This window comes from Urocitellus parryii, chromosome 7, assembly GCF_045843805.1.
Source record: "Urocitellus parryii isolate mUroPar1 chromosome 7, mUroPar1.hap1, whole genome shotgun sequence".
In the NCBI taxonomy this organism is placed as follows: domain Eukaryota; kingdom Metazoa; phylum Chordata; class Mammalia; order Rodentia; family Sciuridae; genus Urocitellus; species Urocitellus parryii.
The window spans coordinates 90,136,050-90,159,910 of NC_135537.1; the positions used below are offsets into that span (position 1 = coordinate 90,136,050).

A 23,861-nucleotide genomic window follows, 5' to 3' on the forward strand; every position below is an offset into this window, starting at 1 on the left:
GACTTCAAATTCAGGATCCTCCTATCTCAGCCTCTGAAGCAGCTGAGATTACAGGCATGCACCACCATGCATGGCCAACTTCCATCTCAAAAACTAAAGTACACAGCAAATTAGGTCACAGGCTGTCAACAAATAGTTACACTATGAAAAAAAAATATTTTTTAGTTGTTGATGGACCTTTATTTTATTTACTTATATGTAGTGCTGAGAATTAAGCCAAGTGCCAGACAAGTTAGCTACTGTTAGACCAGGATGCAAGAAAAGACCACAGACTCCAATTACAATAAGCTTGCTTTAATCAAGCAAGCTTATTATTTCTACCGTCTGGGCTGCCTCTCCCTTCCAAAATGGCGGGAACAAGACAGCACCCCAGCTTTCCTGAAGCCCAGCTTTATAGCCCAGAAAGTTACACAAAGGGGGATTACAGATAAAAGAACTCTGACAAGCATCACACTAATGGTAGTTTACATTTGTTTGCTGGCCCCAACATCAGAATTTATGAGGACCATTAGAGCCTCAGAGAGGGTCATTGTCTGGCCAGAGAAGGCCAATATTTATGAGGTGTCACTAAGTTTCAGAGAGGGCTGCTATCTGGTCAGAGAGCCAGGCATGGGTGAGTTTGAGGCATGGGCAGGCATTCCAAGCAGGTTCAGAATTTGCAGTAATTTATAGTAAAGCCGAAATTAACTTCATGGTTTTGTGGCGATGCCCAATTTTAAGAAAAGATCAATTTGGGCCTCTCACTACCACTGAGCTCCAGCCCCAGCCCCCTGGTACATATTTTTTTTTTAATGGTGGATACTAGAGATTGAATTTAGAAATGCTGGACTACTGAGACTCAGTCTCAGGGTTATTTTTTACTTCATTTAGAGATGAGGTTTCACTGAGTCATTTAGCACCTCACTTTTGCTAAGGCTGTTTTGAAATTTGTTCCTTTTGCCTCAGCCTCTCCAGCAACTGGGATTACAGGCCTGCACCAACACACTCAGCCTTTGGTATATTTTCAATACCTATTATAAATAGATTTTAACCTATAGCCTTAAGTCTTTTCTAATATATGTTTGGATTGAATCCATAACCCAGAAATCAGTGAAACAGAAAAATCTAGTTTTATCTCCAAAACTGTTTCATCTATTAGAGTGTCTGAGTTAAGATTAACCATTGAAGAATTTACTGTATATTGTGGTTTTAACCTGACCTCCCATATGTACCTCGTTCTGAATTTTAGAACAGTCTGAAAAAAGGTGCCCACAGATACCAAATATCTTGGAGTACTTAAAAAACACCAGTATCTGAGTGTTGCCTTCTAGGGACCAGTTTTAATTTTAAGTGTGTAGTTTCTAAAGGCGTTAGTTGAATAATCTGCAGCTGGAAGGCATATTCTGATAATACCTTTTATCCAAAAGGCACTTAATTTGTTTCCTTTTATTAGATACTGTGAATGAAGATACAATAAAAATAGAAGTGCAGCAATATCTTCAGCAAAAGGATTTCAATTGCTTTATATGTATATATACCCATATTTTTTTATTTATTTTGAATTTAAATTACATGCAAATTCAATCTATCTCTTTCTCTCTTTTATTTTATTTATTTATTTCTTTGTGGTACTGAGGATTGAACCCAGGGATTAACCCATGGACATTTAACCAATGTGCTACATATCCAGTCTCCATCACTTTTGTTTATTTATTTATTATTGAGAAAGGGTTTACTGATATGCTTAGGACCTTGCCAAGTTTTTGAGTCTGGTCTCTAACTTGAGATCCTCCTGTCTCATCCTTCTAAGCTACAGAGAGTACAGGCATGTACAACTTTGTGGTAGTACCCCAAATTATTACTAGTGGATTATGTAGGATTTTTATTTTGGGCTTTTAAAGAACCTGAACACTTTTATCAAAAATATATTTATTAAATTTATGCTGTTGCCAACATTTTTTACATGTTTTTGTACCCTGAATCCTTATGTTTATTTTTTTTTAATTTTGGTTTGGTGCTGAGTATTGAACCCAGGGGTGCTTTCCACTGAACCACATCCACTGTCCTTTTTATGTTATATTTTGAGACAGGTTCTCACTAAGTTTCTTGGAGCCTTGTTAAGTGAATGAGGCTGTCTTCAAACTACCAATTCCCCTGCCTCATTTTCCTGAACTTCTAGGATTTCAGGCATGTGTCACCACACATGACAATTTTAGATTATTATAATAGCCATTCCAACAGCACTGTACAGGCTGCAGGAAATTAATTTGATTTATGAGTTAAATCCCTGAGGCAATTTTATGTGAAGTAGCCAGTGTAAGAGTGTTGTGTAAAGATTCCTTGGGAATAAGCACGGATTTTTTTTTCTAACCTCTTTTTCGAATGACTGTTGGAAACCATAGTCATAAAAGTCCTAGAAAAAAAGAATGCAAATTTATTTGTTTGCAGTTTACAGATATTTGCACATGCCCAGTTGCCTTTGCATCTAAAACTTTAAACTTCAGAACATAATAACTCGAACAAAATTTGTTAAAGTTGAAACAGTGCACAAACAAATTTATTTTAGGAGCAATTGGTAGTTGTGGAGTTATTACTGTGATCATCAGAGTTGGGCCAGGGCTCTGGAAGGTCTAAAATCTCACTCAGGGTATTGGTGATTTACTTTATTCTACACTATTACACCCACAATACAATACTGCTAGCAATAGTAGTTGAGAAAATATGCTGATAATGTCTTGAGCTAAACTGGCATCTTTGATATTTGCTTACTTCTCTGCACTGATCCCAGCTGTGTAATTAACATGGAACCAGAATGTGAATAGGATATTTTCTGGGCTTATTGTTTTGGGGTCAGCTGCTCCATTAGGGTGGGGGGGTCTGAAACCAGGCTGGTGCAAGTATTTTTGTATATGTTCATTTGCTCTGGCTGAGGTCTATCATTTTAAATTACAAAAGATTTAGAGTAATTTGCTTGGATTTATTTTTCATACACTTCACAGTTTACATGAAGAAGAAATGCTGCAGTCTGTATGGGCACAAATAACCGAGCCACCACAAAGCTTTGTAAGTTCAAACAGCAACTACTTTATTTCAACTTTCACCAGCATTGCACACACACTTTTTCACCAATGCCACCCAGGTGGCCTTTCCAGCAACCTGCCACACCAGAAATCCCTCCTCTGGCACTTCCCCAACCCATGGAAACTTTCTGGGAATCCCCATGAGAACTCCAAAGTAGGGGCGCCCGAGGCAGCAAGAGCTGCCCCTTTGCCCGACAGTAAAGTCAAACATACAATACAATCAATCCAGCATCACAGCAATTATATATAGCTTAACTCAAATCATCATCTCAATGGTTCAATGGCATCACATTTCAAACATTCCCTCTTGCAAATGCCAGGTGTATTCAGACTGGCCATGGCTCTCAACAAAGAAACAATAGCTAGAATTTATCTCAACACCCTTTTACATACAAAATATAGGTTGACATTGAATATGTTGGAAGTTTAATCAAGGTTTATTAATTAGAGAACAGGCTGATCTGGAGAGAATGTAAAGTACCACCAAGTCCTATGTTTTCAAAACAAAAAGAAAGGTGAGATATATAGGCATGCAGAAGAATTTTTTTCTTTTTTCTTTGTTTATTTTATTTCATTTTTTTAAATAAAAAGCAAATAGAGGAAAAAGAAAACCAAGATGGGGAATATAATTACTGGCAGGACTATGAAACATCAAAAAATAGAATCTAGATTTCAGAAAAGAAAGATTTGACATAGTGTATTTGGAGATGTGGATGGCATGAGTGTCCATAATAAGAACATTGTAAGCTTCTGAAAGAAAATTGATATGTTGAAAGAAGCTTATGTAACCCAGATCCTTACTTAAGCCATTTTCTGCCCCCCAAATAAGCCATGCTAGGTAAACCACTGCTTGACTCTACTGCTGAATACTGAATAATAAAGAAAAGATTGCCAATGAGAGGTTTTCTTCATACCTTCCACCTTTGTCATGTTTGTGTCATTTATGCTATTGTTAATCAATCCAAAATTATACAAACAGTAATGACATTTCAGCCCCTTTGAAATTTGTCAATGAATTTCTGACATTTTGATGGAGGCTCACAGCAGGACTATCAGGTTCCCTGGAGAAGACTTGGGCCTGGATGGCAGCATTAGAACCTTATTTTCCTCCTTTTGAAATTAATCAATATTTTGAGGTGACTTTCTGGCTGAAAACAGCAAGCATTTCAGAAGAGTTGTCACCTCAGAAATGTGTAAAACCCAGCTGGGCACTAGGGCTCAATAGTTGACTGGTCAGAAATATTTGCAGTAGCCTCATGATGGCAGCCTTTCACAAAGAAAGATCAACCTTGGTGCTTGCCCGGTTTCCAGGTAAGTCACATGGATCCCAGGCATTGGGCACTCACTTGCCTTCCTAAAAAACCTGCAAAGCCACTACCCAGGTGTTCATTCTTAATAGTTGCTGAACACTCTGTGCTTTTCAAGGCGAATAAATAAATAAACAACAGCATTATGACTGCTCACCCCAGCCTGCTTGTTTTTATGAAAATAGAGTTGATATGTTTTAAAATGGAGCTAAGTGGGGCTGGGATCCTAGCTCAGTGGTAGAGCACTTACCTAGCATGTGTGAGGTCCTGGTTTCAATCCTCAGCATCTCATTAGATAAATAAGTAAATGTATTGTGTCCATCCACAACTAAAAATCATTTTTAAAAAAGAGGCTCAGTGTTCTGTTTTGCTCCCCAAGTGGTGCAAAAAGTCACATAATAATTAAGAGAGACTCAAGAAAGGTGCGGGCAGGGGGCACCGGCAGGAAAAGTCCACAGCTGAGGAGGGTCCTACTCCTGGCGCTCAGGACTTTCTAGAGGGAAGAAAAGGAACCAAGCGCCTCCCTGGGAACCGCGCCCCAGCAGCGGCGTCTGGGTTCCCTGTCAGCCAAACTGGACAGGTTTCCAGAGGGTTTCTCGAGGTCCCCAATCCTGGAAAGGCAGTGTCCCTCTCTCGGTCTTTCTTCTTCTTTTAGTTTGCTCGGGTCTAGGGTGGGCACCAGGTGAACAAGTTGCCTCGGGAGTCGGAGTTCGCCGATGCTGGGGCTGGAGGACAGGCCTGAGGGCAGCAGAGCCTGGCAGCAGGGGAAGCTGGAGCTCCCAGTCCCCTCTGTGGAGATGGCAGGAGTCCTGTATTGACTGTGGGCTGTGCTCTGGGCTCCATGCACCGGGCCTCGTCCCCGGATTGCTGGGCTCCGCAGGTTCCAGGGCTTGATGGTGTCTCTGGCACTCTGTTCTAGGGCTCTTACTTGTCGCTATCCATCACTGTGAAGGGACCAGCATTGGAGCCCGCTTTCCTGAGGCTGTGGGTGCTGCCTGCTGTGTGCCCTGGAGGCCAGGCTGCCTGGCTTCTGGAAAGGACCAAAGAGCAGCGTCTGCTCCAAGACCCTGAAAGTGCCTCATTGGGGAAACCGACTCCAGTATGGAGCTCCTGGTCCTGAAGAGATCTCAGGGGACATGTGAGTTGGGCCGTGGCCTGCAGAATGTGGGTCTTGGGAGGAGTTGGCAGATCTTAGGTCAGGCGACAGCAAAGAAGCCCCCTCAGTTTACTCTCTAGGCTGGCTGGCCAGGCACTGTCAGGTAGGGACACCTGGGGCCACCCGTGGGAGATCAAAAGGATGAAAACAACACCTCTATTCCCGGGATGGCAGAGCCTAACAGAGGGGCATTTTCTAAAAGATGAAGAGATGGAAAATGGTCAAAACTAGTATATTTTAAAGTTGAAATGAAAGCTTGCAAAATTTGGGGACCGGTGCTATTTGTTTATTGGTTTCATAAGCATCTATTTAAATGTAGTTTTTGTATGAAATACTCCCAGTTGCCACAGGATGTTGTTTGTTAGAGAAAGCTGCTAGTGGCTTCATTTTCCAAGAATGTAAGTCATTTCCTTTCTTTGATTCCAGGGAGTTGATATAACACAGCATCTGAACTTTGTGGGGACAATTTTCCATAGTAGGTCATTAAAAAGGCTTTTGGGTTTCCTTCCTAAGAGCAGTGCATAAATTTAAGCCAAGCAATGTTAAAGGATAAGAAGTTTTTCAGCATCTAGAGTATTATAAGACTACTGTAGAAATAAATTTTAACAACCAAGATCTACAAATGATCTGCAGGATGTAGAGTGCAGCGGGAGAGAAGACCAGAACAGGGCAGGAAAACAGATACTTTTGCTCTTGTCCTTTGTACTATAAAACTTGTAGCACTTGTCATTTTCTTTGGGTTTAGTTTTGGGAAATAAAAGGTTTATGTTTAAAAGAGTATACTTCACAATATGAGACAATTGACATTTGAATGCCTTTTGAGTATGTTTGTAAACATATTGGATTCATATTACATGTTAAAATGGACTTTTGGTAGGATTATTAGATGTAAAGGGTCTCTGAGGGGATATCTCATATCAGGTTATCTGCAGGATATCTTCTTCAGAAAGCAGACTGGCTATAATATGAACTAACCCACCCTGTCATATCCCCCTTTGAATTCTTTGTAACAATCCCTGAGATTTGACATTGATAGGACACAGTAAGCAGCAGTTCTTACAGTGCTCAAAACATTTTAGGGGACAGGAAATGTTTCTCTATATCCAGTCCCTCCTTTTGGTAAGTATCAGGGATAAGTACACAATTTGAACTTGCAAATTTAAGATACCACTGGTTCTACAGGAAAATGCCTGAAAACAACATGGGCTATGATACAGACACTGCTTTTGAAAAAACAAAAAATCCAGTGTGCCAGGTAACAGTTTTTAGCTACAAGTTTCTTAAAAACTATCATTAGACTGGGCTAGCTGAATTAGAGGTGAATTAGAGCTTGTTTCTAGATTCTGGATCCTGATTCCACTTTTAACTATGTTTATAAAGCTTTTGGGTTTCAGAACTTATGACATAATAGACTGTGTATGCTTTTGTAGCAGATACATGGAATGAGAGTTTCAAACAGAATTGTTTTTGACTGAGCTGTGAGTTTTAAAGTTTAATGCAAATGAATCCTGTCCCACAACTAACTTTTTTGATAAAGGAATTCTTTTTGTGGTTTTCAACTGGAATATTGCACATTTTAATTTCTAAAGATATGTTTTTTTAATAAAACCTACAAACAATTATTTATTACATGGGAACCAGTACCAAGAAAATAATTCAATCCATATGTAAAAATATATGTGAATTTTAAATTTGTATAATCTCAACAATTTTTGTTTTTGTTAATGAGGCTGCCTGGATCCCAGACGACACTCACAAATTATCACTTAGGTTGTATTCTGAATTGATAACCAAATTTATGGGCATTCTCTAAAATCATTTTACCATGATTTTAAGTCTTTAAAATGTAGAAAGTGGAGATGTTTTTTTTCTAATATTTAATAATACATACTTTATATTGCTCTAGTTTGGTACATGAAGCCTGTTTCTCAAGTGGAAAAATGAGTTATTTAACATTTTGTATCCTTATGGCCAAGGTATAGAGACTTTCTTTTTTATTCATGCAATTTCAACTTTTTTCTTTTACAGGAAAAAAGAAGTTTTAGTCTTCAAAGGAATTGTGCTGAAATACAGTTTGTAGTTTCAGGTGAAACAATTAGTTCTTGTATGAAGGCCCTCAATCCTCTATGGCCTTCTTACCCCTAAAAACAAACAACAAACATAACTTAGAAGAAAACTTCACTGTATTTTTTAATCTGTGTCCCTAACATTGGAATTCCAAATGGTATTTGTGGCATACTTACAGTTATATATTTTTAGTAAATCTTTGTATGAAAAAAAAAAAAATATATATATATATACACACAAATACACACCACACACACACATACACACACACACATTTTGAGAGTTTGCTACATTGTGATTGTGTGTAAAACAGAAGGAGGAATAGGAGAAATATAGGGAAGAAATTTATGATAATGAAATTTTAGTTAAAATATATCCTTCCTAAACTAAGCAAGGAAAATGGTATTGTGGGCGTCTGTGGTTAAACTTCAATGTAGGGGGTAGTCTCTTTAAATTGTACCTTATCCTGGGGTAGAGACTTGGGAGGGGGCTATAATAATAAGTAAAACTATTTAAAGAGATAATTTGAGATGAAGGAGAAAGTAGAATACTGGGCATTGGGTTGCAAGAAAAATTTAAACTTAGAAGGATAAGTATTTAAAACAAGGCTGAGGTAGGGAGAACTTTTAATTTAGATGTGGGAATTAAAGATGGAGATCTTCTTTAGTTGATTGAAAAAGGACTAAATCATTGGAATTGAGCTGCCTGTAAGCATGAAATATGTCTTCTGGTTGATATTTGCCTTGGAAACATTTTCTGCCTCAGTGCTGTGTTGAATCACTACTTTGAAGTTATATAATTTTTTAAAAATATTTATGGTGTTTAGTTTTCAGCGGACATAACATCTTTGTTTGTATGTGGTGCTGAGGATTGAACCTGGGCCACACACAAACCAGGCGAGCGCACTTGAGCCAGATCCCCAGCCTCTATGTTATATAATGTACAGAGACTGGGTGTTTATTTCTGTCCCCTACCTCTACCAAAAGTCAGTTTATGTTTAAAAGATTGTGAACATATTTTGTCTAAGAGCTAATGATGAAATACATACAAATATTTAATTAGTCCCCCAGCATTTGGGGAAGCTGCCAATGCCTCCCTCCTAGGCTGTGGGACCAAAAGGACTCTACAGCAGTAACAAATTAAGTTTTCATAATGTTTTGAGTAAAAATGAGGCATCTGTACTTTTTAATTATCTTATGTAATTTAGGGTATAGTATCACTTCTTATATGAATCATATTGAGCAATCATGCAGTACACCATATTGATAAAAAAGGGACTACAGAATACTGAGAGTGGCAACGAATTATTGATCTGACAATTGGTCATTTTACCTTACCCAGATAAAAATCTTCTAAACAAATCCCTAAATGAACCCACTATAGACCTAAGGATATGGCAGTGCTTTTTTGGAAATTTCTTTGAGTATTATCACATTTTCTTGAATGTCTTTCCCCACCTGTGGCCTTACCAGTAGAGTTCAATCTATACAGTAGGAAACTTGGTAGAGATTGTGTCATTACTGAGGTCCTTGCATTAATGTGGTGATAGTTGGGATGATTTTTAGACCCTTAGTATTCCGGATATTTTCAGATGCCTTCCTGTTTTTTTTTTAACTTTATGTAAAACAACACCTATATTAATTGTTAACTATAGTTTTATGTGAGAGAAGAATTCATTGTAAGAATGAATTCTGGAAGAAGATTTTAAGAAATGAATTAAAGTTGCACGGTTAGCTTTCTAAATGGTTCTCTTTCTGGTCACATTAAATGACACATAATGAATTTTCTCCCCACAGGTAGCAGCACTTGTGGTATATCATTTCAGTAGATGTCCTCCTCATCATCATCCTCCTCCTCTTCCTCCTCCTCCTCCTCCTCCTCTTCCTCCTCCTCCTCCTCCTCCTCCTCCTCCTCCTCCTTCTTTGTGGGAGTGGGGACTCCTTATGTTATTTCTTCAAATTTGTTCTTGAATTATTACATATATCCAGGAAAATCCACAAACCAGAAGCATTCAGCACAAAGTGATTACATTTGGGTAATTAGCAACCAAGTCAAGGAACAAAAAACCTCACTGTATTTTCATAGCCCTTGTCCCAAGTTTAACTACCATTCTGACTGCTAATGTCATAAGTTAATCTGTTGTTGGACTGAATTTAAATTCAATCAAACATAAGATGTCATTATGGTGTCTTCTTTTACTCAATATAATGCCATGTAATATGTCTGAATTGATAAAAATACCAACAGTTCTTTATTATTTGTGTGGTTGAAGATACCTAATTTATTTATCCATTCAGATAATGAACATTTGTGGAGTTTGGGGATAATATTGTTGGGTAACATTTTGATAGCTCATAAAGTTAACATTTTAGGTTGGAAGTCTTATGATTATGATTAACAAAATAACTTCCAATTTTTTTCAGTATAGTCCATTGTTTAAAAAAAAGAAAAAGAAATAAAGCTGAAAAGAAAATTCATTTTTTTGCATTCTTCCTGTGTTTATGCTTCTCCCCTCTACAAATTTCTTTGGTTACTCTACACCACTCCCTCCAAATTAAGTTATCTTTTCTTAAATACCCATGAAAATATTCAGTCTTTACCAAAAATAGTAGTGAAATTCTGATGTTAAAGTGTGTGGTGGTCCCCAGAAAGCTCTTTGTATAAAACATAGGATTATGATTTTACTGAGAGATCTAATAAAAGAATACAAAGTGCTTGCAAAGAAGGACTATTTGTACAGATATTTTATTTCATGTTTACCTCAAGAATAAAGAACATTTCATGTCAAGGCTCATTAAAAGGTGAAAAACGTATAAAATTATAGATGTTGTATAATTTGTAGTAAATATATCCTGCTTGGATGAGATACTGCTTACAATAGCAGAATTTAGCATGTCTAATGTTAGATTTTTTGTTTGTTTTAAACATTCTCATTAGAAATCCACTTTGATAATTTGCTCAGTGAGTTATAGTGGTATATTACATTTTAAACACAGAAGAGAGGCAAGAAAGTAAAATGTCAAAAAAGAGACCTTTGAGATTAGTTTTCTGGGTTCCAAATCCAGTTCTGTTATTCTCTGTTATTATGTAACTTTGGGAAAGTTACTTAAACTCTCTGAAACTCTTCATCTGTAAACCATGGGTAATAATAGTAACTTTCCACAGAGTTGTTTCGATTATTAAATAAAATGTTGCACATAAAACAACTGGCCAGGCCTTTTCCTTATAGTAAAAAGTCAATAAGTGTTGGCTATTATTATATAAGACAAAAAGAAATTATATATAGAAATATTTGTGTATTGGGGGGGGCTGGGGATGTGGCTCAAGTGGTAGCACGCTCCACTGGCACTCGTGCGGCCAGGGTTCGATCCTCAGCACCACATACAAAGATGTTGTGATGGCAAAAACTAAAATAAATAAATATTAAAAATTCTCTCTCTCTCTCTCTCTCTCTCTCTCTCTCTCTCTTTCTCTCTCTAAGAGAGAGAGAGAAAGAGAGACTCAACAGTCTCTCTCTTCAAGAAAAAAAAAGGCATTCATTGTGAGTCCAAGAAAGCTGATCCCAGATTTTCTCATTTTGCAAAAATCTCTATAGACTTGACAATAAATAAATCTATCAGGACTCTTACTAATTCACTAACATGCACCCTGCTTCTCTTTACCCTAATTAACCATTTGGAGGCCTTCAGACTTCTTGCTTCCTGTGATCCCTTTTCCTTGGGTGAATGGAGACGAGGTGTGGAGTCCTTACTTTTCTTCTTTGCAGCACCCTGAACCTCTACCTTATTCTCAGTCTCTGACACCTTTGGGGGCCTCCACTTGCATAGAAATCAGATATATTTGAATGTACCTAAAGATATTTTATCATTAGGCTATGATGACATCAATTTTGTTCTGTTATATCCCGCCAGTTGAGTAAATCCCTCAATAATAAAATAGTCTACACATGGTCAGCAATATTGCAATAGGAAGCCTTTATTACTGGACAGGGATCACTTAAGAACAAAGAGCAGCCCCTACTAATGTTAGGGCAGGGTTCAAAAAGAAGAAAAAACACAAAGCTAAAGTTTGGTGGCATTTTCTCTGGTCTTATCAGCTTACAAAGACTCTAAGAACCTCAGCAAAATCTTGTCTCAAAATTAATTTAAAAAGAGGCCCAGGAGTGCATGCACATATTATCCAACATGGAATAAAGAAATTGAAAATCTTAAAAGAAAGAAATTTTAAAACTTATGAAAAGAGAAAAAGGGGTGAGAATAAAGCTACATTATTATATTGCTTGCCTCATGTGCACAGGGCACTGGGCTCAATACCCAGAAGAAGCACACAAACACACACACACACACACACACACACACACACACATACACAAAAGCTGGGAATATAGCTCACTAGTTAAGCACCCCTGAATTAAATACTCAGTATTATTAAAAAATAAATGTTAAAAGCAGAATTTCCATTTGTTTCGTAATGTTTGACCCCCCCCCCAATTGGAATAATATGTTTGAGCAAAGACTTACAAAACTTCTAGCATGAACTTGAAGTAAACTAGAAAAAAGGCTGAGAACTGAATTAAAGAAATTAAGAAACAAAATATATTTTTTAATTTCTCATCAGAGAAGAAACTTCAAAATGGATATATTTTATTACACACATATTAATAATGCAACATGCTATGGATACTGCAACCAGAAAATTGTATCTGTATTACAACATTCTTGTAAATTGAAGCTGGGTGCAGTGGCACATGCTTGCAATCCCAGTGGCTCTGGAGGCTGAGGCAAGAGAATTGTGAATTCAAAGCCAGTCTCAGCAAGAGTGAGCTGCTAAGAAACGCATTGAGAATCCGTCTCTAAATAAAATACAAAATTGGTCTTCAGATATGACTCAGAGTTCAAGTGCCTCTGTGTTAAATCCCTGGTCCAAAAAAAAAGAGTTTTTCAAATTGAAAATATGAAATTCCACATAAGAAAATGAAAGGAAGAAGTAAATACGGCAATGTTTGTGATCTATAAAACAAATGATACACAAATCTCCATTATAAGAATATCATCTGGGAGTATAACAACAACAACAACAACAACAACAAAAATACAAAAAAAAATGATACTTTTTGGAACTTGCTTTAAATCAGAGGATTTATATTAGCTTCAAATTACAAATTGTTTTCAGGTCTTCGGCTGCTGTGCAGGGACTGAGACCCAGTAAAAAAGGTTTAGGGCTCCAGAAATTTAAAAAAGATGTAAGGAGAAGGTGTGATAGTAGGACTGCTTTATTTGAAGGCAAGAGTTGTCTCTAGCCAGACCCTAGCTTCTAAACCTCAGTCCCCTAAATAATTCCATAGAACATTTTTTTTTAACTGCAGGTCAAAGAAGGCACATTGCCAATACTTTACTGAAGTAAGTACATAAACTCAAGCAAATTTTTATGACCTTGAGTTTATACACTGAATAAATGTGTTTATGACTTATGCTATCTACTAAAATCATAGCCCTCTGGAAGCCCTGTCACCTTGTAACACACTCAGTCACATTTGGCCCTATGAAAACCTCATGGCATTGAATATTTTACAACTTCTGCTGTAAAGAGCAGTGATAACTTCTCCATTTTCAAGGCACTACACAGAATGCTATTAATCTCTAAACCATACAGACATAAAAACAAAAGAGTCAGTGGATCTCTTGCCCAATGCTTAATTTATTTTCATAAGTCCACAAATTCCACTTGATTGGTAAAATGTGATGAAATTAGATAAATGGGACAGCCCTGCCAGTAGTTCACTCGAGCAATTGGCTCCTCTTGTTTCATTTTATGCATCACCATTGACTAGATTTCCTGGCCTTGATTTTCCTTCTCCTTCCCTGACTCAATAAACACTTTGGGGAAAGTTGATGGGTATTTTCAAAGTACAGAGATCCTCCTCTACTGTTCGTGCTCTGGCTTTATAAAAGGTTTCTTTTTTATAAAAGGTTTCTTGTTTGTCTTATGATTTTCTAATTGTGTCACTCTTTCATACATTTTTATCAGTTTTTTTCTTTGTTGTTGTTCATTTGTTTTCTTTTGTTTTGTTTTGTTGGTAATGGGGATTGGATTCAGGCAGTTAACCCCTATGCCATATCCCCAGCCCTGTAGGTTCAAACAGCAATTATTCCTGAAATCTCACCAGCTCTCTACACACACTTCCCAGGAACACACTGCCTCCACTGGGCTCCGTGTGCCAATTCTCCCAGAACACCGTGAAAACTCAATGGGAACTCCAAAGTAGCGGGAGCCCCGAGGCAGCAGGATCCACCCTAACCCCAGAGCCCTCCTAATCCCGGAGCAGGGTCACCTTTCAACCATTTCCTCTGTCAAAAATGCCAGGCATCATTCTGAGCAGATCCTGGTGCCGAGCGCAGCCAGCTCAGCAAGCGGCTGCGTCCTGAGCTCCAGGGCAGCCCGCTCCCTCCCGGTCTCTCCTTCCACTGCGGTCAGCATGAAAGCCTTCAGTCCGGTGAGGTCCGTTAGGAAAAACAGTCTGTCAGACCACAGCCTTGGCATCTCCCGGAGCAAAACCCCAGTGGACGACCCGATGAGCCTGCTGTACAACATGAACGACTGTTACTCCAAGCTCAAGGAGCTGGTGCCCAGCATCCCCCAGAACAAGAAGGTGAGCAAGATGGAAATCCTGCAGCACGTCATCGACTACATCTTGGACCTGCAGATCGCCCTGGACTCGCACCCCACTATTGTTAGCCTGCACCACCAGAGACCCGGACAGAACCAGGCGTCCAGGACGCCGCTGACCACCCTAAACACGGACATCAGCATCCTATCCTTGCAGGCTTCTGAATTCCCTTCTGAGTTAATGTCAAATGACAGCAAAGCACTCTGTGGCTGAATAAATGCAACAACAAATCCACAGGATCTTTTAAGGCGCTGAACTTATTTTTCAACCATTTCACCAGGAGGACAAATTGAATGGACCTTTTTAAAAAGAAAAACAAATGGAAGGAAAACTAAGAATGATCATCTTCCCAGGGTGTTCTCTGTCCTGGACTGTGATACTCGTTATTTATGAAAAAGACTTTTAAATGCCCTTTCTGCAGTTGGAAGGTTTTCTTTATATACTATTCCCACCATGGGGAGCGAAAACGTTAAAATCACAAGGAATTGCCTAATCTAAGCAGACTTTGCCTTTTTTCAAAGGTGGAGCGTGAATACCAGAAGGAGTCAGTATTCAGTTACTTAAATGAAGTCTTTTGGTCAGAAATTACGTTTTTGACGCAAGCCTACTGAATGCTGTGTATATATTTATACATAAATATATATATATATTGAGTGAAACCTTGTGAACTCTTTAATTAGAGTTTTCTTGTATAGTGGCAGAGATGTATATTTCTGCATTAAAAGTGTAATGATGTACTTATTCATGCTAAACTTTTTATAAAAGTTTAGTTGTAAACTTAACCCTTTTATACAAAATAAATCAAGTGTGTTTATTGAATGGTGATTGCCTGCTTTATTTCAGAGGACCAGTGCTTTGATTTTTATTATGCTATGTTATAACTTAACCCAAATAAATACAAGTTCAAATTTATGTAGACTGTATTAAGATTATAATAAAATGTGTCTGAAGTCAAAAAAAAAAAATGCCAGGCATCATTCTGACTAAACTGTGGCTCTCAACAGAGTAAAAACATATCATCTACTTTCTGTATATAGATAAAGCTGAAGAATTGTTACATGTTGGCATTTATGATTATTGTACCTTTTAAAATAGATGAGGTTCACATAGGTGTTCAGTGTGAAAGAATATTTGCTAAATCTCACAAGAATATTTGTTATGTAACTTTACTGGAATTCAGGTTCAACTCTACCTTATCTCAAAGCTCAAACTCACCTCCTCTAGGCTACATGAGTTATCAATATTTTCATATTTTCTTGGATGTTAGATAGTGACACTTATTCAAAAGAGCAGAATTTTTGTTTCTTTTGTACAAGAGATCTTACCCAGGGGCATTTAAGCACAAAGTTACACCTCCAGCCCCATTTTATTTTATTTTATTTTTTGTACCAGGGATTAAAGCCAGGAGCACTTAACCCTGGGCCACATCCCCAGCCCTATTTTGTATTATACAGAGTCTCACTGAGTTGTCTAGGGTCTCACTTTGGCTGAGGGTGACTTTGAATTTATAATCTTCTTGCCTCATTTTCCCTTCCTTCTGGGATTACGGTTGTGTGTACCTTGCCCAAAACAGTCGTGTTTTTTTTTTTTGTTTGTTTTTTTGCTTTAGTATTTACTCAGTTGCTGAAGCTGTCCTTGAATGTGAAATCTCCCTGCCTAAATCTCCTGAGTCACTGATATTACAGAAACACATCACCATAGGGGTTCTTTTCAGTTCATACAAAGGCAGAATTGGGATGTCAAACAGAAAGAGATGCTAATTGACAATAAGACTTGGAGCACCTAGGGAAGAACAGAGATACTGCGGATCAGGCAGAGAGGAGTGAAGGGAGGGGAAGAAGAATGGAGGTAGGAAGAATAGCAGAATGGATCTGACATAATCACCCTATGTGCATATATGACTACATGACCAGTGTGATTCTACATCATGTACAACCAGAAGAATGAGAAGTTATACTCCTTTATGTATGATGTGTCAAAGTGCATTCCACTTCCATGCATAATTAAATAGAATGAATAAAAAATGCTTTCAGGTGCTCAGGGAAAAAAGCACATATAAAATAACTGGAAAAGTTTAAAAGGTGTATCAAATATGAAAGCAGCATTAGAAACCACCTGATCCAATCCACCTATTTCATTAGAAACTTATTAAAATTCTAACATATTCCCAACCAGAAGAAATGGAAATAGTCAAATAATTTATCAAAATTATACTACATATAGAATTGTATAAAAAATACTGTGATGCAGACATTTTTCTGGCTTAAAATTTGCACCCATGCTTCTCAAGAAAAAAGGTGATGGACATGGAGTCAAAATAATGGAGTTCCCTCTACAGCCATCTCTTTACTTCTCTAGCTTAGAATCCTTCATCCTTATATCAAGTTATACTACTCCACCACAAAGATGAAAGATCAACCACAAGGATCATGGCAGGCACATGGAAGGAACACCAAAATTGGAGGTGAAAGAATTGGAGGTGTTCTTCCCTGATGAAGAACATTTATGGTTCAAGGACTGATCCTCCATTCCTCCACCAATATCAATCATACTATTATCAATATGATGGACTAAAATTAGCTTCCCTGTGTGCCTAATGCTAGGAATCCAAAGAGAGATGAGATAATATGGAAGTTTATTCAATCATAAAAATGAAATTATGTCATTTGCAGAAAAATGGGTGGAGACCATAATATTAAACAAAATAAGTCAAACTCAGAAGGTCGAGGATCATATGCTTTCTCTCATATGTGCAAGCAAGAGAGAAAAAGAAAAAGAATGGTGTGTGGAGATGATCTCTGGAAAATCAAAGGGAGATAATTAGAGAAAAATACCAAGGGGTGGGAGGTACGCAGGGAGTGGAAAAGTGCTGGGAAGCAATATTGGCCAAATTATATTGTTAAATTGTGTGCATATATAAATAGGTAACAAAAAATCTTGTTATGTACAATTATAATGCACAAATTAAAAATGTATAAAGAAAAATAAAAGCCAATTGGCACTGATTATGTTTCAGCTTAAAAATCTACAAATATCTATAATCATTTTATGTCCCTCTGTCTCTTGGAAGCCATATTCCATACATATACATGTATGTATAAGTATTTCTGCATATATGTATATTACTTTACTAAATATATAAATAGATAGATAGATAGATAAAAACACTCAAGACTCACAAAAGAACTTAACCTATTCATAAGCAGGATGAGCTTCTGGCCTTCTAAACATAGACCCACTTAATTAAAGACAGTATGATTCATGCCATTTATATAATGGCTTGTGGTTTTCTAACTTAAGTGCTTTTGGGTTGGGTCATTTATTAATTTTAACCCCATTTTGAAATCTCTACAGGTACATTCATGTCCTAAAACAGAAAGGGATAGACATCATTTACAATCTTGAAAATACAAAATAAAATTCATATGGAAAAATAAAAGACCCAGAATAGCAAAAGCAATTCTAAGCAGGAAGCATGAATCAGGGGGTATAGCGATACCAGATTTCAAACTATATTACAGAGCAATAGTAACAAAGACAGCTTGGTACTGGTACCAAAACAGGCGGGTGGACCAATGGTACAGAATAGAGGACACAGAGACTAATCCACAAAGCTACAACTATCTTATATTTGATAAAGGAGCTAAAAGCATGCAATGGAGGAAGGATAGCATCTTCAACAAATGGTGCTGGGAAAACTGGAAATCCATATGCAACAAAATGAAACTGAATCCCTTTCTCTCACCATGCACAAAAGGTAACTCAAAATGGATCAAGGAGCTTGATATCAAATCACAGACTCTGCGTCTGATAGAAGAAAAAGTTGGCTCCGATCTACATATTGTAGGGTCGGGCTCCAAATTCCTTAATAAGACACCCATAGCACAAGATTTAATAACAATAATCAACAAATGGGACTTACTTAAACTGAACAGTTTTTTCCTCAGCAAGAGAAACAATAAGAGAGGTAAATAGGGAGCCTACATCATGGGAACAAATTTTTACTCCTCACACTTCAGAGTATCCAGAGTATACAAAGAACTCAAAAAATTAAACAATAAGAAAACAAATAACCCAATCAACAAATGGGACAAAGACCTGAACAGACACTTCTCAGAGGAGGACATACAATCAATCAACAAGTACATGAAAAAATGCTCACCATCTCTAGCAGTCAGAGACATGCAAATCAAAACCACCCTAAGATACCATCTCACTCCAGTAAGATTGGCAGCCATTATGAAGTCAAACAACAACAAGTGCTGGAGAGGATGTGGGGAAAAGGGTACTCTTGTACATTGCTGGTGGGACTGCAAACTGGTGCAGCCAATTTGGAAAGCAGTATGGAGATTCCTGGGAAAGCTGGGAATGAAACCACCATTTGACCCAGCTATTGTCCTTCTTGGACTATTCCCTGAAGACCTTAAAAGAGCTTACTACAGGGATACTGCAACATCGATGTTCATAGCAGCACAATTCACAATTGCTAGACTGTGGAACCAACCCAGATGCCCTTCAATAGATGAATGGATAAAAAAAAATGTGGCATTTATACACCATGGAATATTACGCAGCACTAAAAATGACAAAATCATGGAATTTGCAGGGAAATAGCTCTAGAGCAGATTATGCTTAGTGAAGCTAGCCAATCCCTAAAAAACAAATACCAAATGTCTTCTTTGATATAATGAGAACAACTAAGAACAGAGCAGGGAGGAAGAGCAGGAAGAAAAGATCAACATTAAACAGATACATTAGGTGGGAGGGAAAGGGAGTGAAAAGGAAAATTGCATGGTAATGGAGGGAGACCCTCATTGTTATATTAAATTACACATAAGAGGTTGTGAGGGGAACGGGAAAATAAACAAGGAGAGAAATGAAATACAGTAGATGGGGTAGAGAGAGAAGATGGGAGGGGAGGGGAAGGGGGATAGTAGAGGATAGGAAAGGTAGCAGAATACAACAGTTACTAATAGGGCATTATGTAAAAATGTGGATGTGTAACAGATGTGATTCTGCAATCTGTATTTGGGGTAAAAATGGGAGTTTATAACCAACTTGAATCTAATGTATGAAACATGATATGTCAAGAGCTTTGTAATGTTTTGGACAACCAATAAAAAAAATACCAAATAAAACTGCTATCATATATTTTCCAGCATCCAAAATAGTTCCAAATGCAAAGTAGGTGCTAAAGAAGAATTTTCTGAATAACAAAGGAATAAGAATCAAAAATAGAAAACCAAAAAAATAACCTTACCCATATGTCTTATAATGTCAAAATAAAACTACTTACTTACATATCATAATATAGAAGTATGGTAGCTTATAGTTATAGGTATCTAATTATATGAGCATTTACTCCCTAATGAAGAATTATGGTTCAAGGACAGATCCTCCATTTCTACACCAATATCAATCATACTGCCAACCATAGGAAAGTTCATTACTGAATTCTCATTCTGTGTCATATGTTAATGGAGGACAAGGGAATGCCACTCAACTGTAATTCAGAAGCTCATATAATTTTAAGAGATTTATTGAAATCATGTCACTCTACTACAATCATTTTTAAAAGAATGGTTTATAAGTATGAAGAAGGAGTGATTCAAAATCTCATTTTATTACATCTACAGTAAAAATGTACCTTGATATTTGTGATTCAAATACATGATCAAATGTTTATATTGCCCATTGGGTACAGTTATTCAGTTTTCCATACAAATCCATACAACATTTACTTACTTTACCCTGTCAGGAAATAGATTTAGAGGTAAAAATATCTGTTATTTAAAAACTGTGTAGTGACTGTTGTTAAAGTTAAAGCTTCATCCCAGGGTTTCATAAACTGACTTCCAGACCACTCACATGTAATCAAATCAAGCCTTTATTGAAGCACACCGGTGGTGGCTGACCAGAAAATAAAGCTGTTCCCCTGATCAGCCTGGAACAATTGCAAGGGCACTCCTTATGAGCCTGAAAACCGCAAAAGGGATGTTCGCGGCATCTAGCCAATGCAAGCAAGCCAGGTTACAAAAGTGGGACAGTGCAGTCAAGTGGAGGGAAGCCTAACCAATCACAGTTATCACCCCAGTTACAGAAAGAGAGCACTGTTACCCTAGTTACAGAAAAAAATGTCCCATTAGGTAGTTCTGTGTTCTTAAAGGTTTCTATTGCTAAAGGAAAGGAACATCTTGCTCCAGTCATGACTCTTCTACTTGGCATGGTTGTTTTACAGAATGAAGTCATAAAACAAAATGGAGTCACATTTGCTCCTACTACCACACTATGACTCTCAAAATATCAGTGGAAAACATACTTATGATTTGTCCTGAGAAAAATGTCACTTAATATTAAAATGATAATTGCAAGATAATAATTGGAACATCTCAGTGAAATTTCCCACAGGTGGTTAACAAATCACAACATATAACCACCATTATAGCTGAGGAGGATATAAGTTGGTTCAAAAATGCATTTATAACTTGAAGCTTTTAATTTAAATTTTCCTTCTCTTCAAATCAAGTAGCCCAGCCTGAAGAACTCTCCAAATAATTTGAGTTAAGTTTATGCATATTAAATAAGAATATTTCCTGGAGGATCTAATGGATCAAATTTATAGTCTCATTCAATTTTTTTTTTAATTTTACTTTGAAGAGAAACTCACACTGAAGCAAACTGGTATAAATGAAAATGTAAATATTAATATATAAAATTGAGAAACATTAAGTTCCACTTCAAAACAGCCTTAAAGCCTAGAAAAGAATAAACTGAAAGAAAACGAAAGCTCAAAATTTGATAAAAGGGGGCTGGGGATGTGGCTCAATTGGTAGCAAGCTTGCCTGGCATGCGTGCGGCTCGGGTTCGATCCTCAGCACCACATACAAACAAAGATGTTGTGTCTGCCGAAAACTAAAAAATATATATTAAAAATTCTCTCTCTCTCTCTCTCTCTCTCTCTCTCTCTCTCTCTCTCTCTCTCTCCTCTCTCACTCTCTCTTTAAAAAAAAATAACCATGGGATTCTTGATAAAAAAGTATCTCCTTCCATATTAATAATTATCTATTAATATGACTAATATACCAGAAAACAATTTTAAGAAGGAAACTCTATTTTTGTTCACATTTTCAGAACTTTCAGTACATGGTTGGCAAAAATCATTGTTTTGGGCTCAAGATCAAATAGAAAATCTTGATAAAAGGTGAAGAAGAACATAGAGATTCAGACTAGTGGAATTAACCTTTTTGATCAAATAGCACTAGAAAAAATTTTAAACATTAAAAATAAGATAGACATATACACACACAATCCATACAGAATCCCAAAGAAAAAAGGGGAGGGAAGAAAAAAGGAAATGGAGACACTAGGGAATGATATTGCTTATTTTTATATTAGATTAATATGTCAATGTGTAACAATAAATCCCATCATTCTATAAAACTATAATGCATTAACAAAAATGTGGAAAAAATTGAAAAGTGCATAATGGCATATGAACCTAATTTGCAAACTATGCCTTGGTTCAATTCCCAATACCAAAACAATGTTTTTAATTACATATATATGTATGTATACATATGTACACACACACACACACACACAATTTACTATATAAACAAATTTAAGTACAAAAATTCTATGAGATAATCAATAGATTCAGAAAGGCCTGTTCACAACACTCAGCACCCATTAAGGTTTAAAATACCAGAGGGAGGAGTGATGGAAGTTGATTTCTTCAAAATTATAGAAGCTGTATGTGATAAGCCAAATGCCAAAAACAAATGAAATTTTAAAAATGAAAGATTTTTTCTAAAAACAAAAAAGTAAACATTCACCACTCATTGAATCCTGATCCAGAGCAAACAGGCAAGAGAAGAAATCTAATGGCATACACATGAGAAAGAAAAAGTCATGTTGCCTCTGTTTACTTATGACATGAACATTTTACTTAGATGATTTAAAATGCTCCATCAGAAAATTTGTAGTGCTGATAACAAATCTACTAAATGAGCTGATACAAGAACATAATACATAAATCAATTGCATTCCTATATTACAATAGCAAACCTGCTTCAAAACAATTGGGAAAAATGTCTTATTCAAAAAACCCTAAAAAATACTTGGAAAAATATCTAACTTAGGAGATGTAAAAACTCAACAATGAAAATTATAAAATGGTATAGAAAAACAAATTTAAGACAACCTTAAGAAGTGGAAATACTTCCAATGTTCTTGAATAAGAAAATCAATATTATCTGAATGATCATACTACCTTAACCAGTGAACAGACTCAGTACAATCGGAATCAAAATATTAAAGACATCCTTCACAACATAGACATTTTTTATGACACACAAAAATATATTTCTCAAATTCATTTCAACACAGAAGTGACATAGAAGAGCCAAATGTATCCTGAACCATAAGAGTGATGCTGCGAGTTTCACAGTACCAGATATCCAATTATATCACAGAGATTTAATTTAAAAAACAACATTATATTGGCACCAAAACAGACCTGAAGATGAATGGAATAGAAAACACAGACAAATTCAGAAAGATACAGTGACCTGATATGCAACAAAGTGCCAAAAATATATGTTGCATAAAAGAGAGACTTTTTAACAAGTGGTGCTATGAAAACTGAATATCCATATGTAGAAAAACATAAAACTTGATCCCTCTCACCCTGCACAAAAGCCAACTCCAAGTGGATCAAAGACCTAGGAATTAAACCAGAAACTCTACACTTGCTTAAAGAAAATGTGGCCCAAAACTCCAACATATTGACAAAATTATCAACTTAACAAGACTTCTAAAGCACAAGAAATAAAACTAAGCATCAATAAGTGGTTAAATTCAAATTTCAAAACTTCTGCATAACAAAGGAAACAAGAATGTGAACAGAGAGCCTACCAATGTGAGAAAATATTTTTCATCTGATTCTCAGGAAATTAATATACAGAATACAAAAAAAAAGACTAAAAAATGAAACCCTCAATTACTAAATGTACACAAAATCTAAATAAGGTGTTCAACATCTCTAGGAATCAGGTAAATGCAAATAAAAACTACAAGGAAGAGAGAGTCTGTATTATTGTGCCCTTGCTCTTTCCCTATACTGCAATAAAACTATTAGATTAAAAAAGAAATACATAAAGATTTTATCTCACTCCACTCAAAATATCAATTATCAAGAATATTGTGGGGGGGGTGCTGGGGATGTGGCTCAAGCGGTAGCGTGCTCGCCTGGCATGGTTGGCTCTATGGTCTAGCTATTGTGAATTGTGCTGCTAAAAACATTGATGTGGCTGTGTCCCTGTAGTATGCCATTTTTAGGTCTTTTAGGTATAGTCTGAGAAGAGGAATAGCTGGGTCAAATGGTGGTTCCTTTCCCAGTTTTTCAAGGAATCTCCATACTACTTTCCAAATTGGCTGCATCAATTTGCAGTCCCACCAGCAATGTATGAGTATACCTTTTTCCCCACATCCTTGCCAATAGTTGTTGTTGTTTGACTTCATAATTTCTGCCATTCTTACTGAAGTGAGATAGTATCTTAGAGTAGTTTTAATTTGCAATTCTCTGATTGCTAGAGATGGTGAGC

General features: G+C 36.7%; 1 protein-coding gene across 1 annotated transcript; it reads left to right on the top strand.

Annotated features, from left to right (window-relative positions):
• Window positions 1-14,064: 14,064 nt before the first annotated feature.
• On the top strand, window positions 14,065-15,100 carry LOC144255915 (DNA-binding protein inhibitor ID-2). The gene has a single exon (XM_077801021.1). It carries the CDS (start codon window positions 14,065-14,067, stop codon window positions 14,467-14,469), a length of 405 nt encoding a protein of 134 aa, XP_077657147.1. The 3' UTR covers window positions 14,470-15,100.
• The last annotated feature ends 8,761 nt before the right edge of the window (window positions 15,101-23,861 follow it).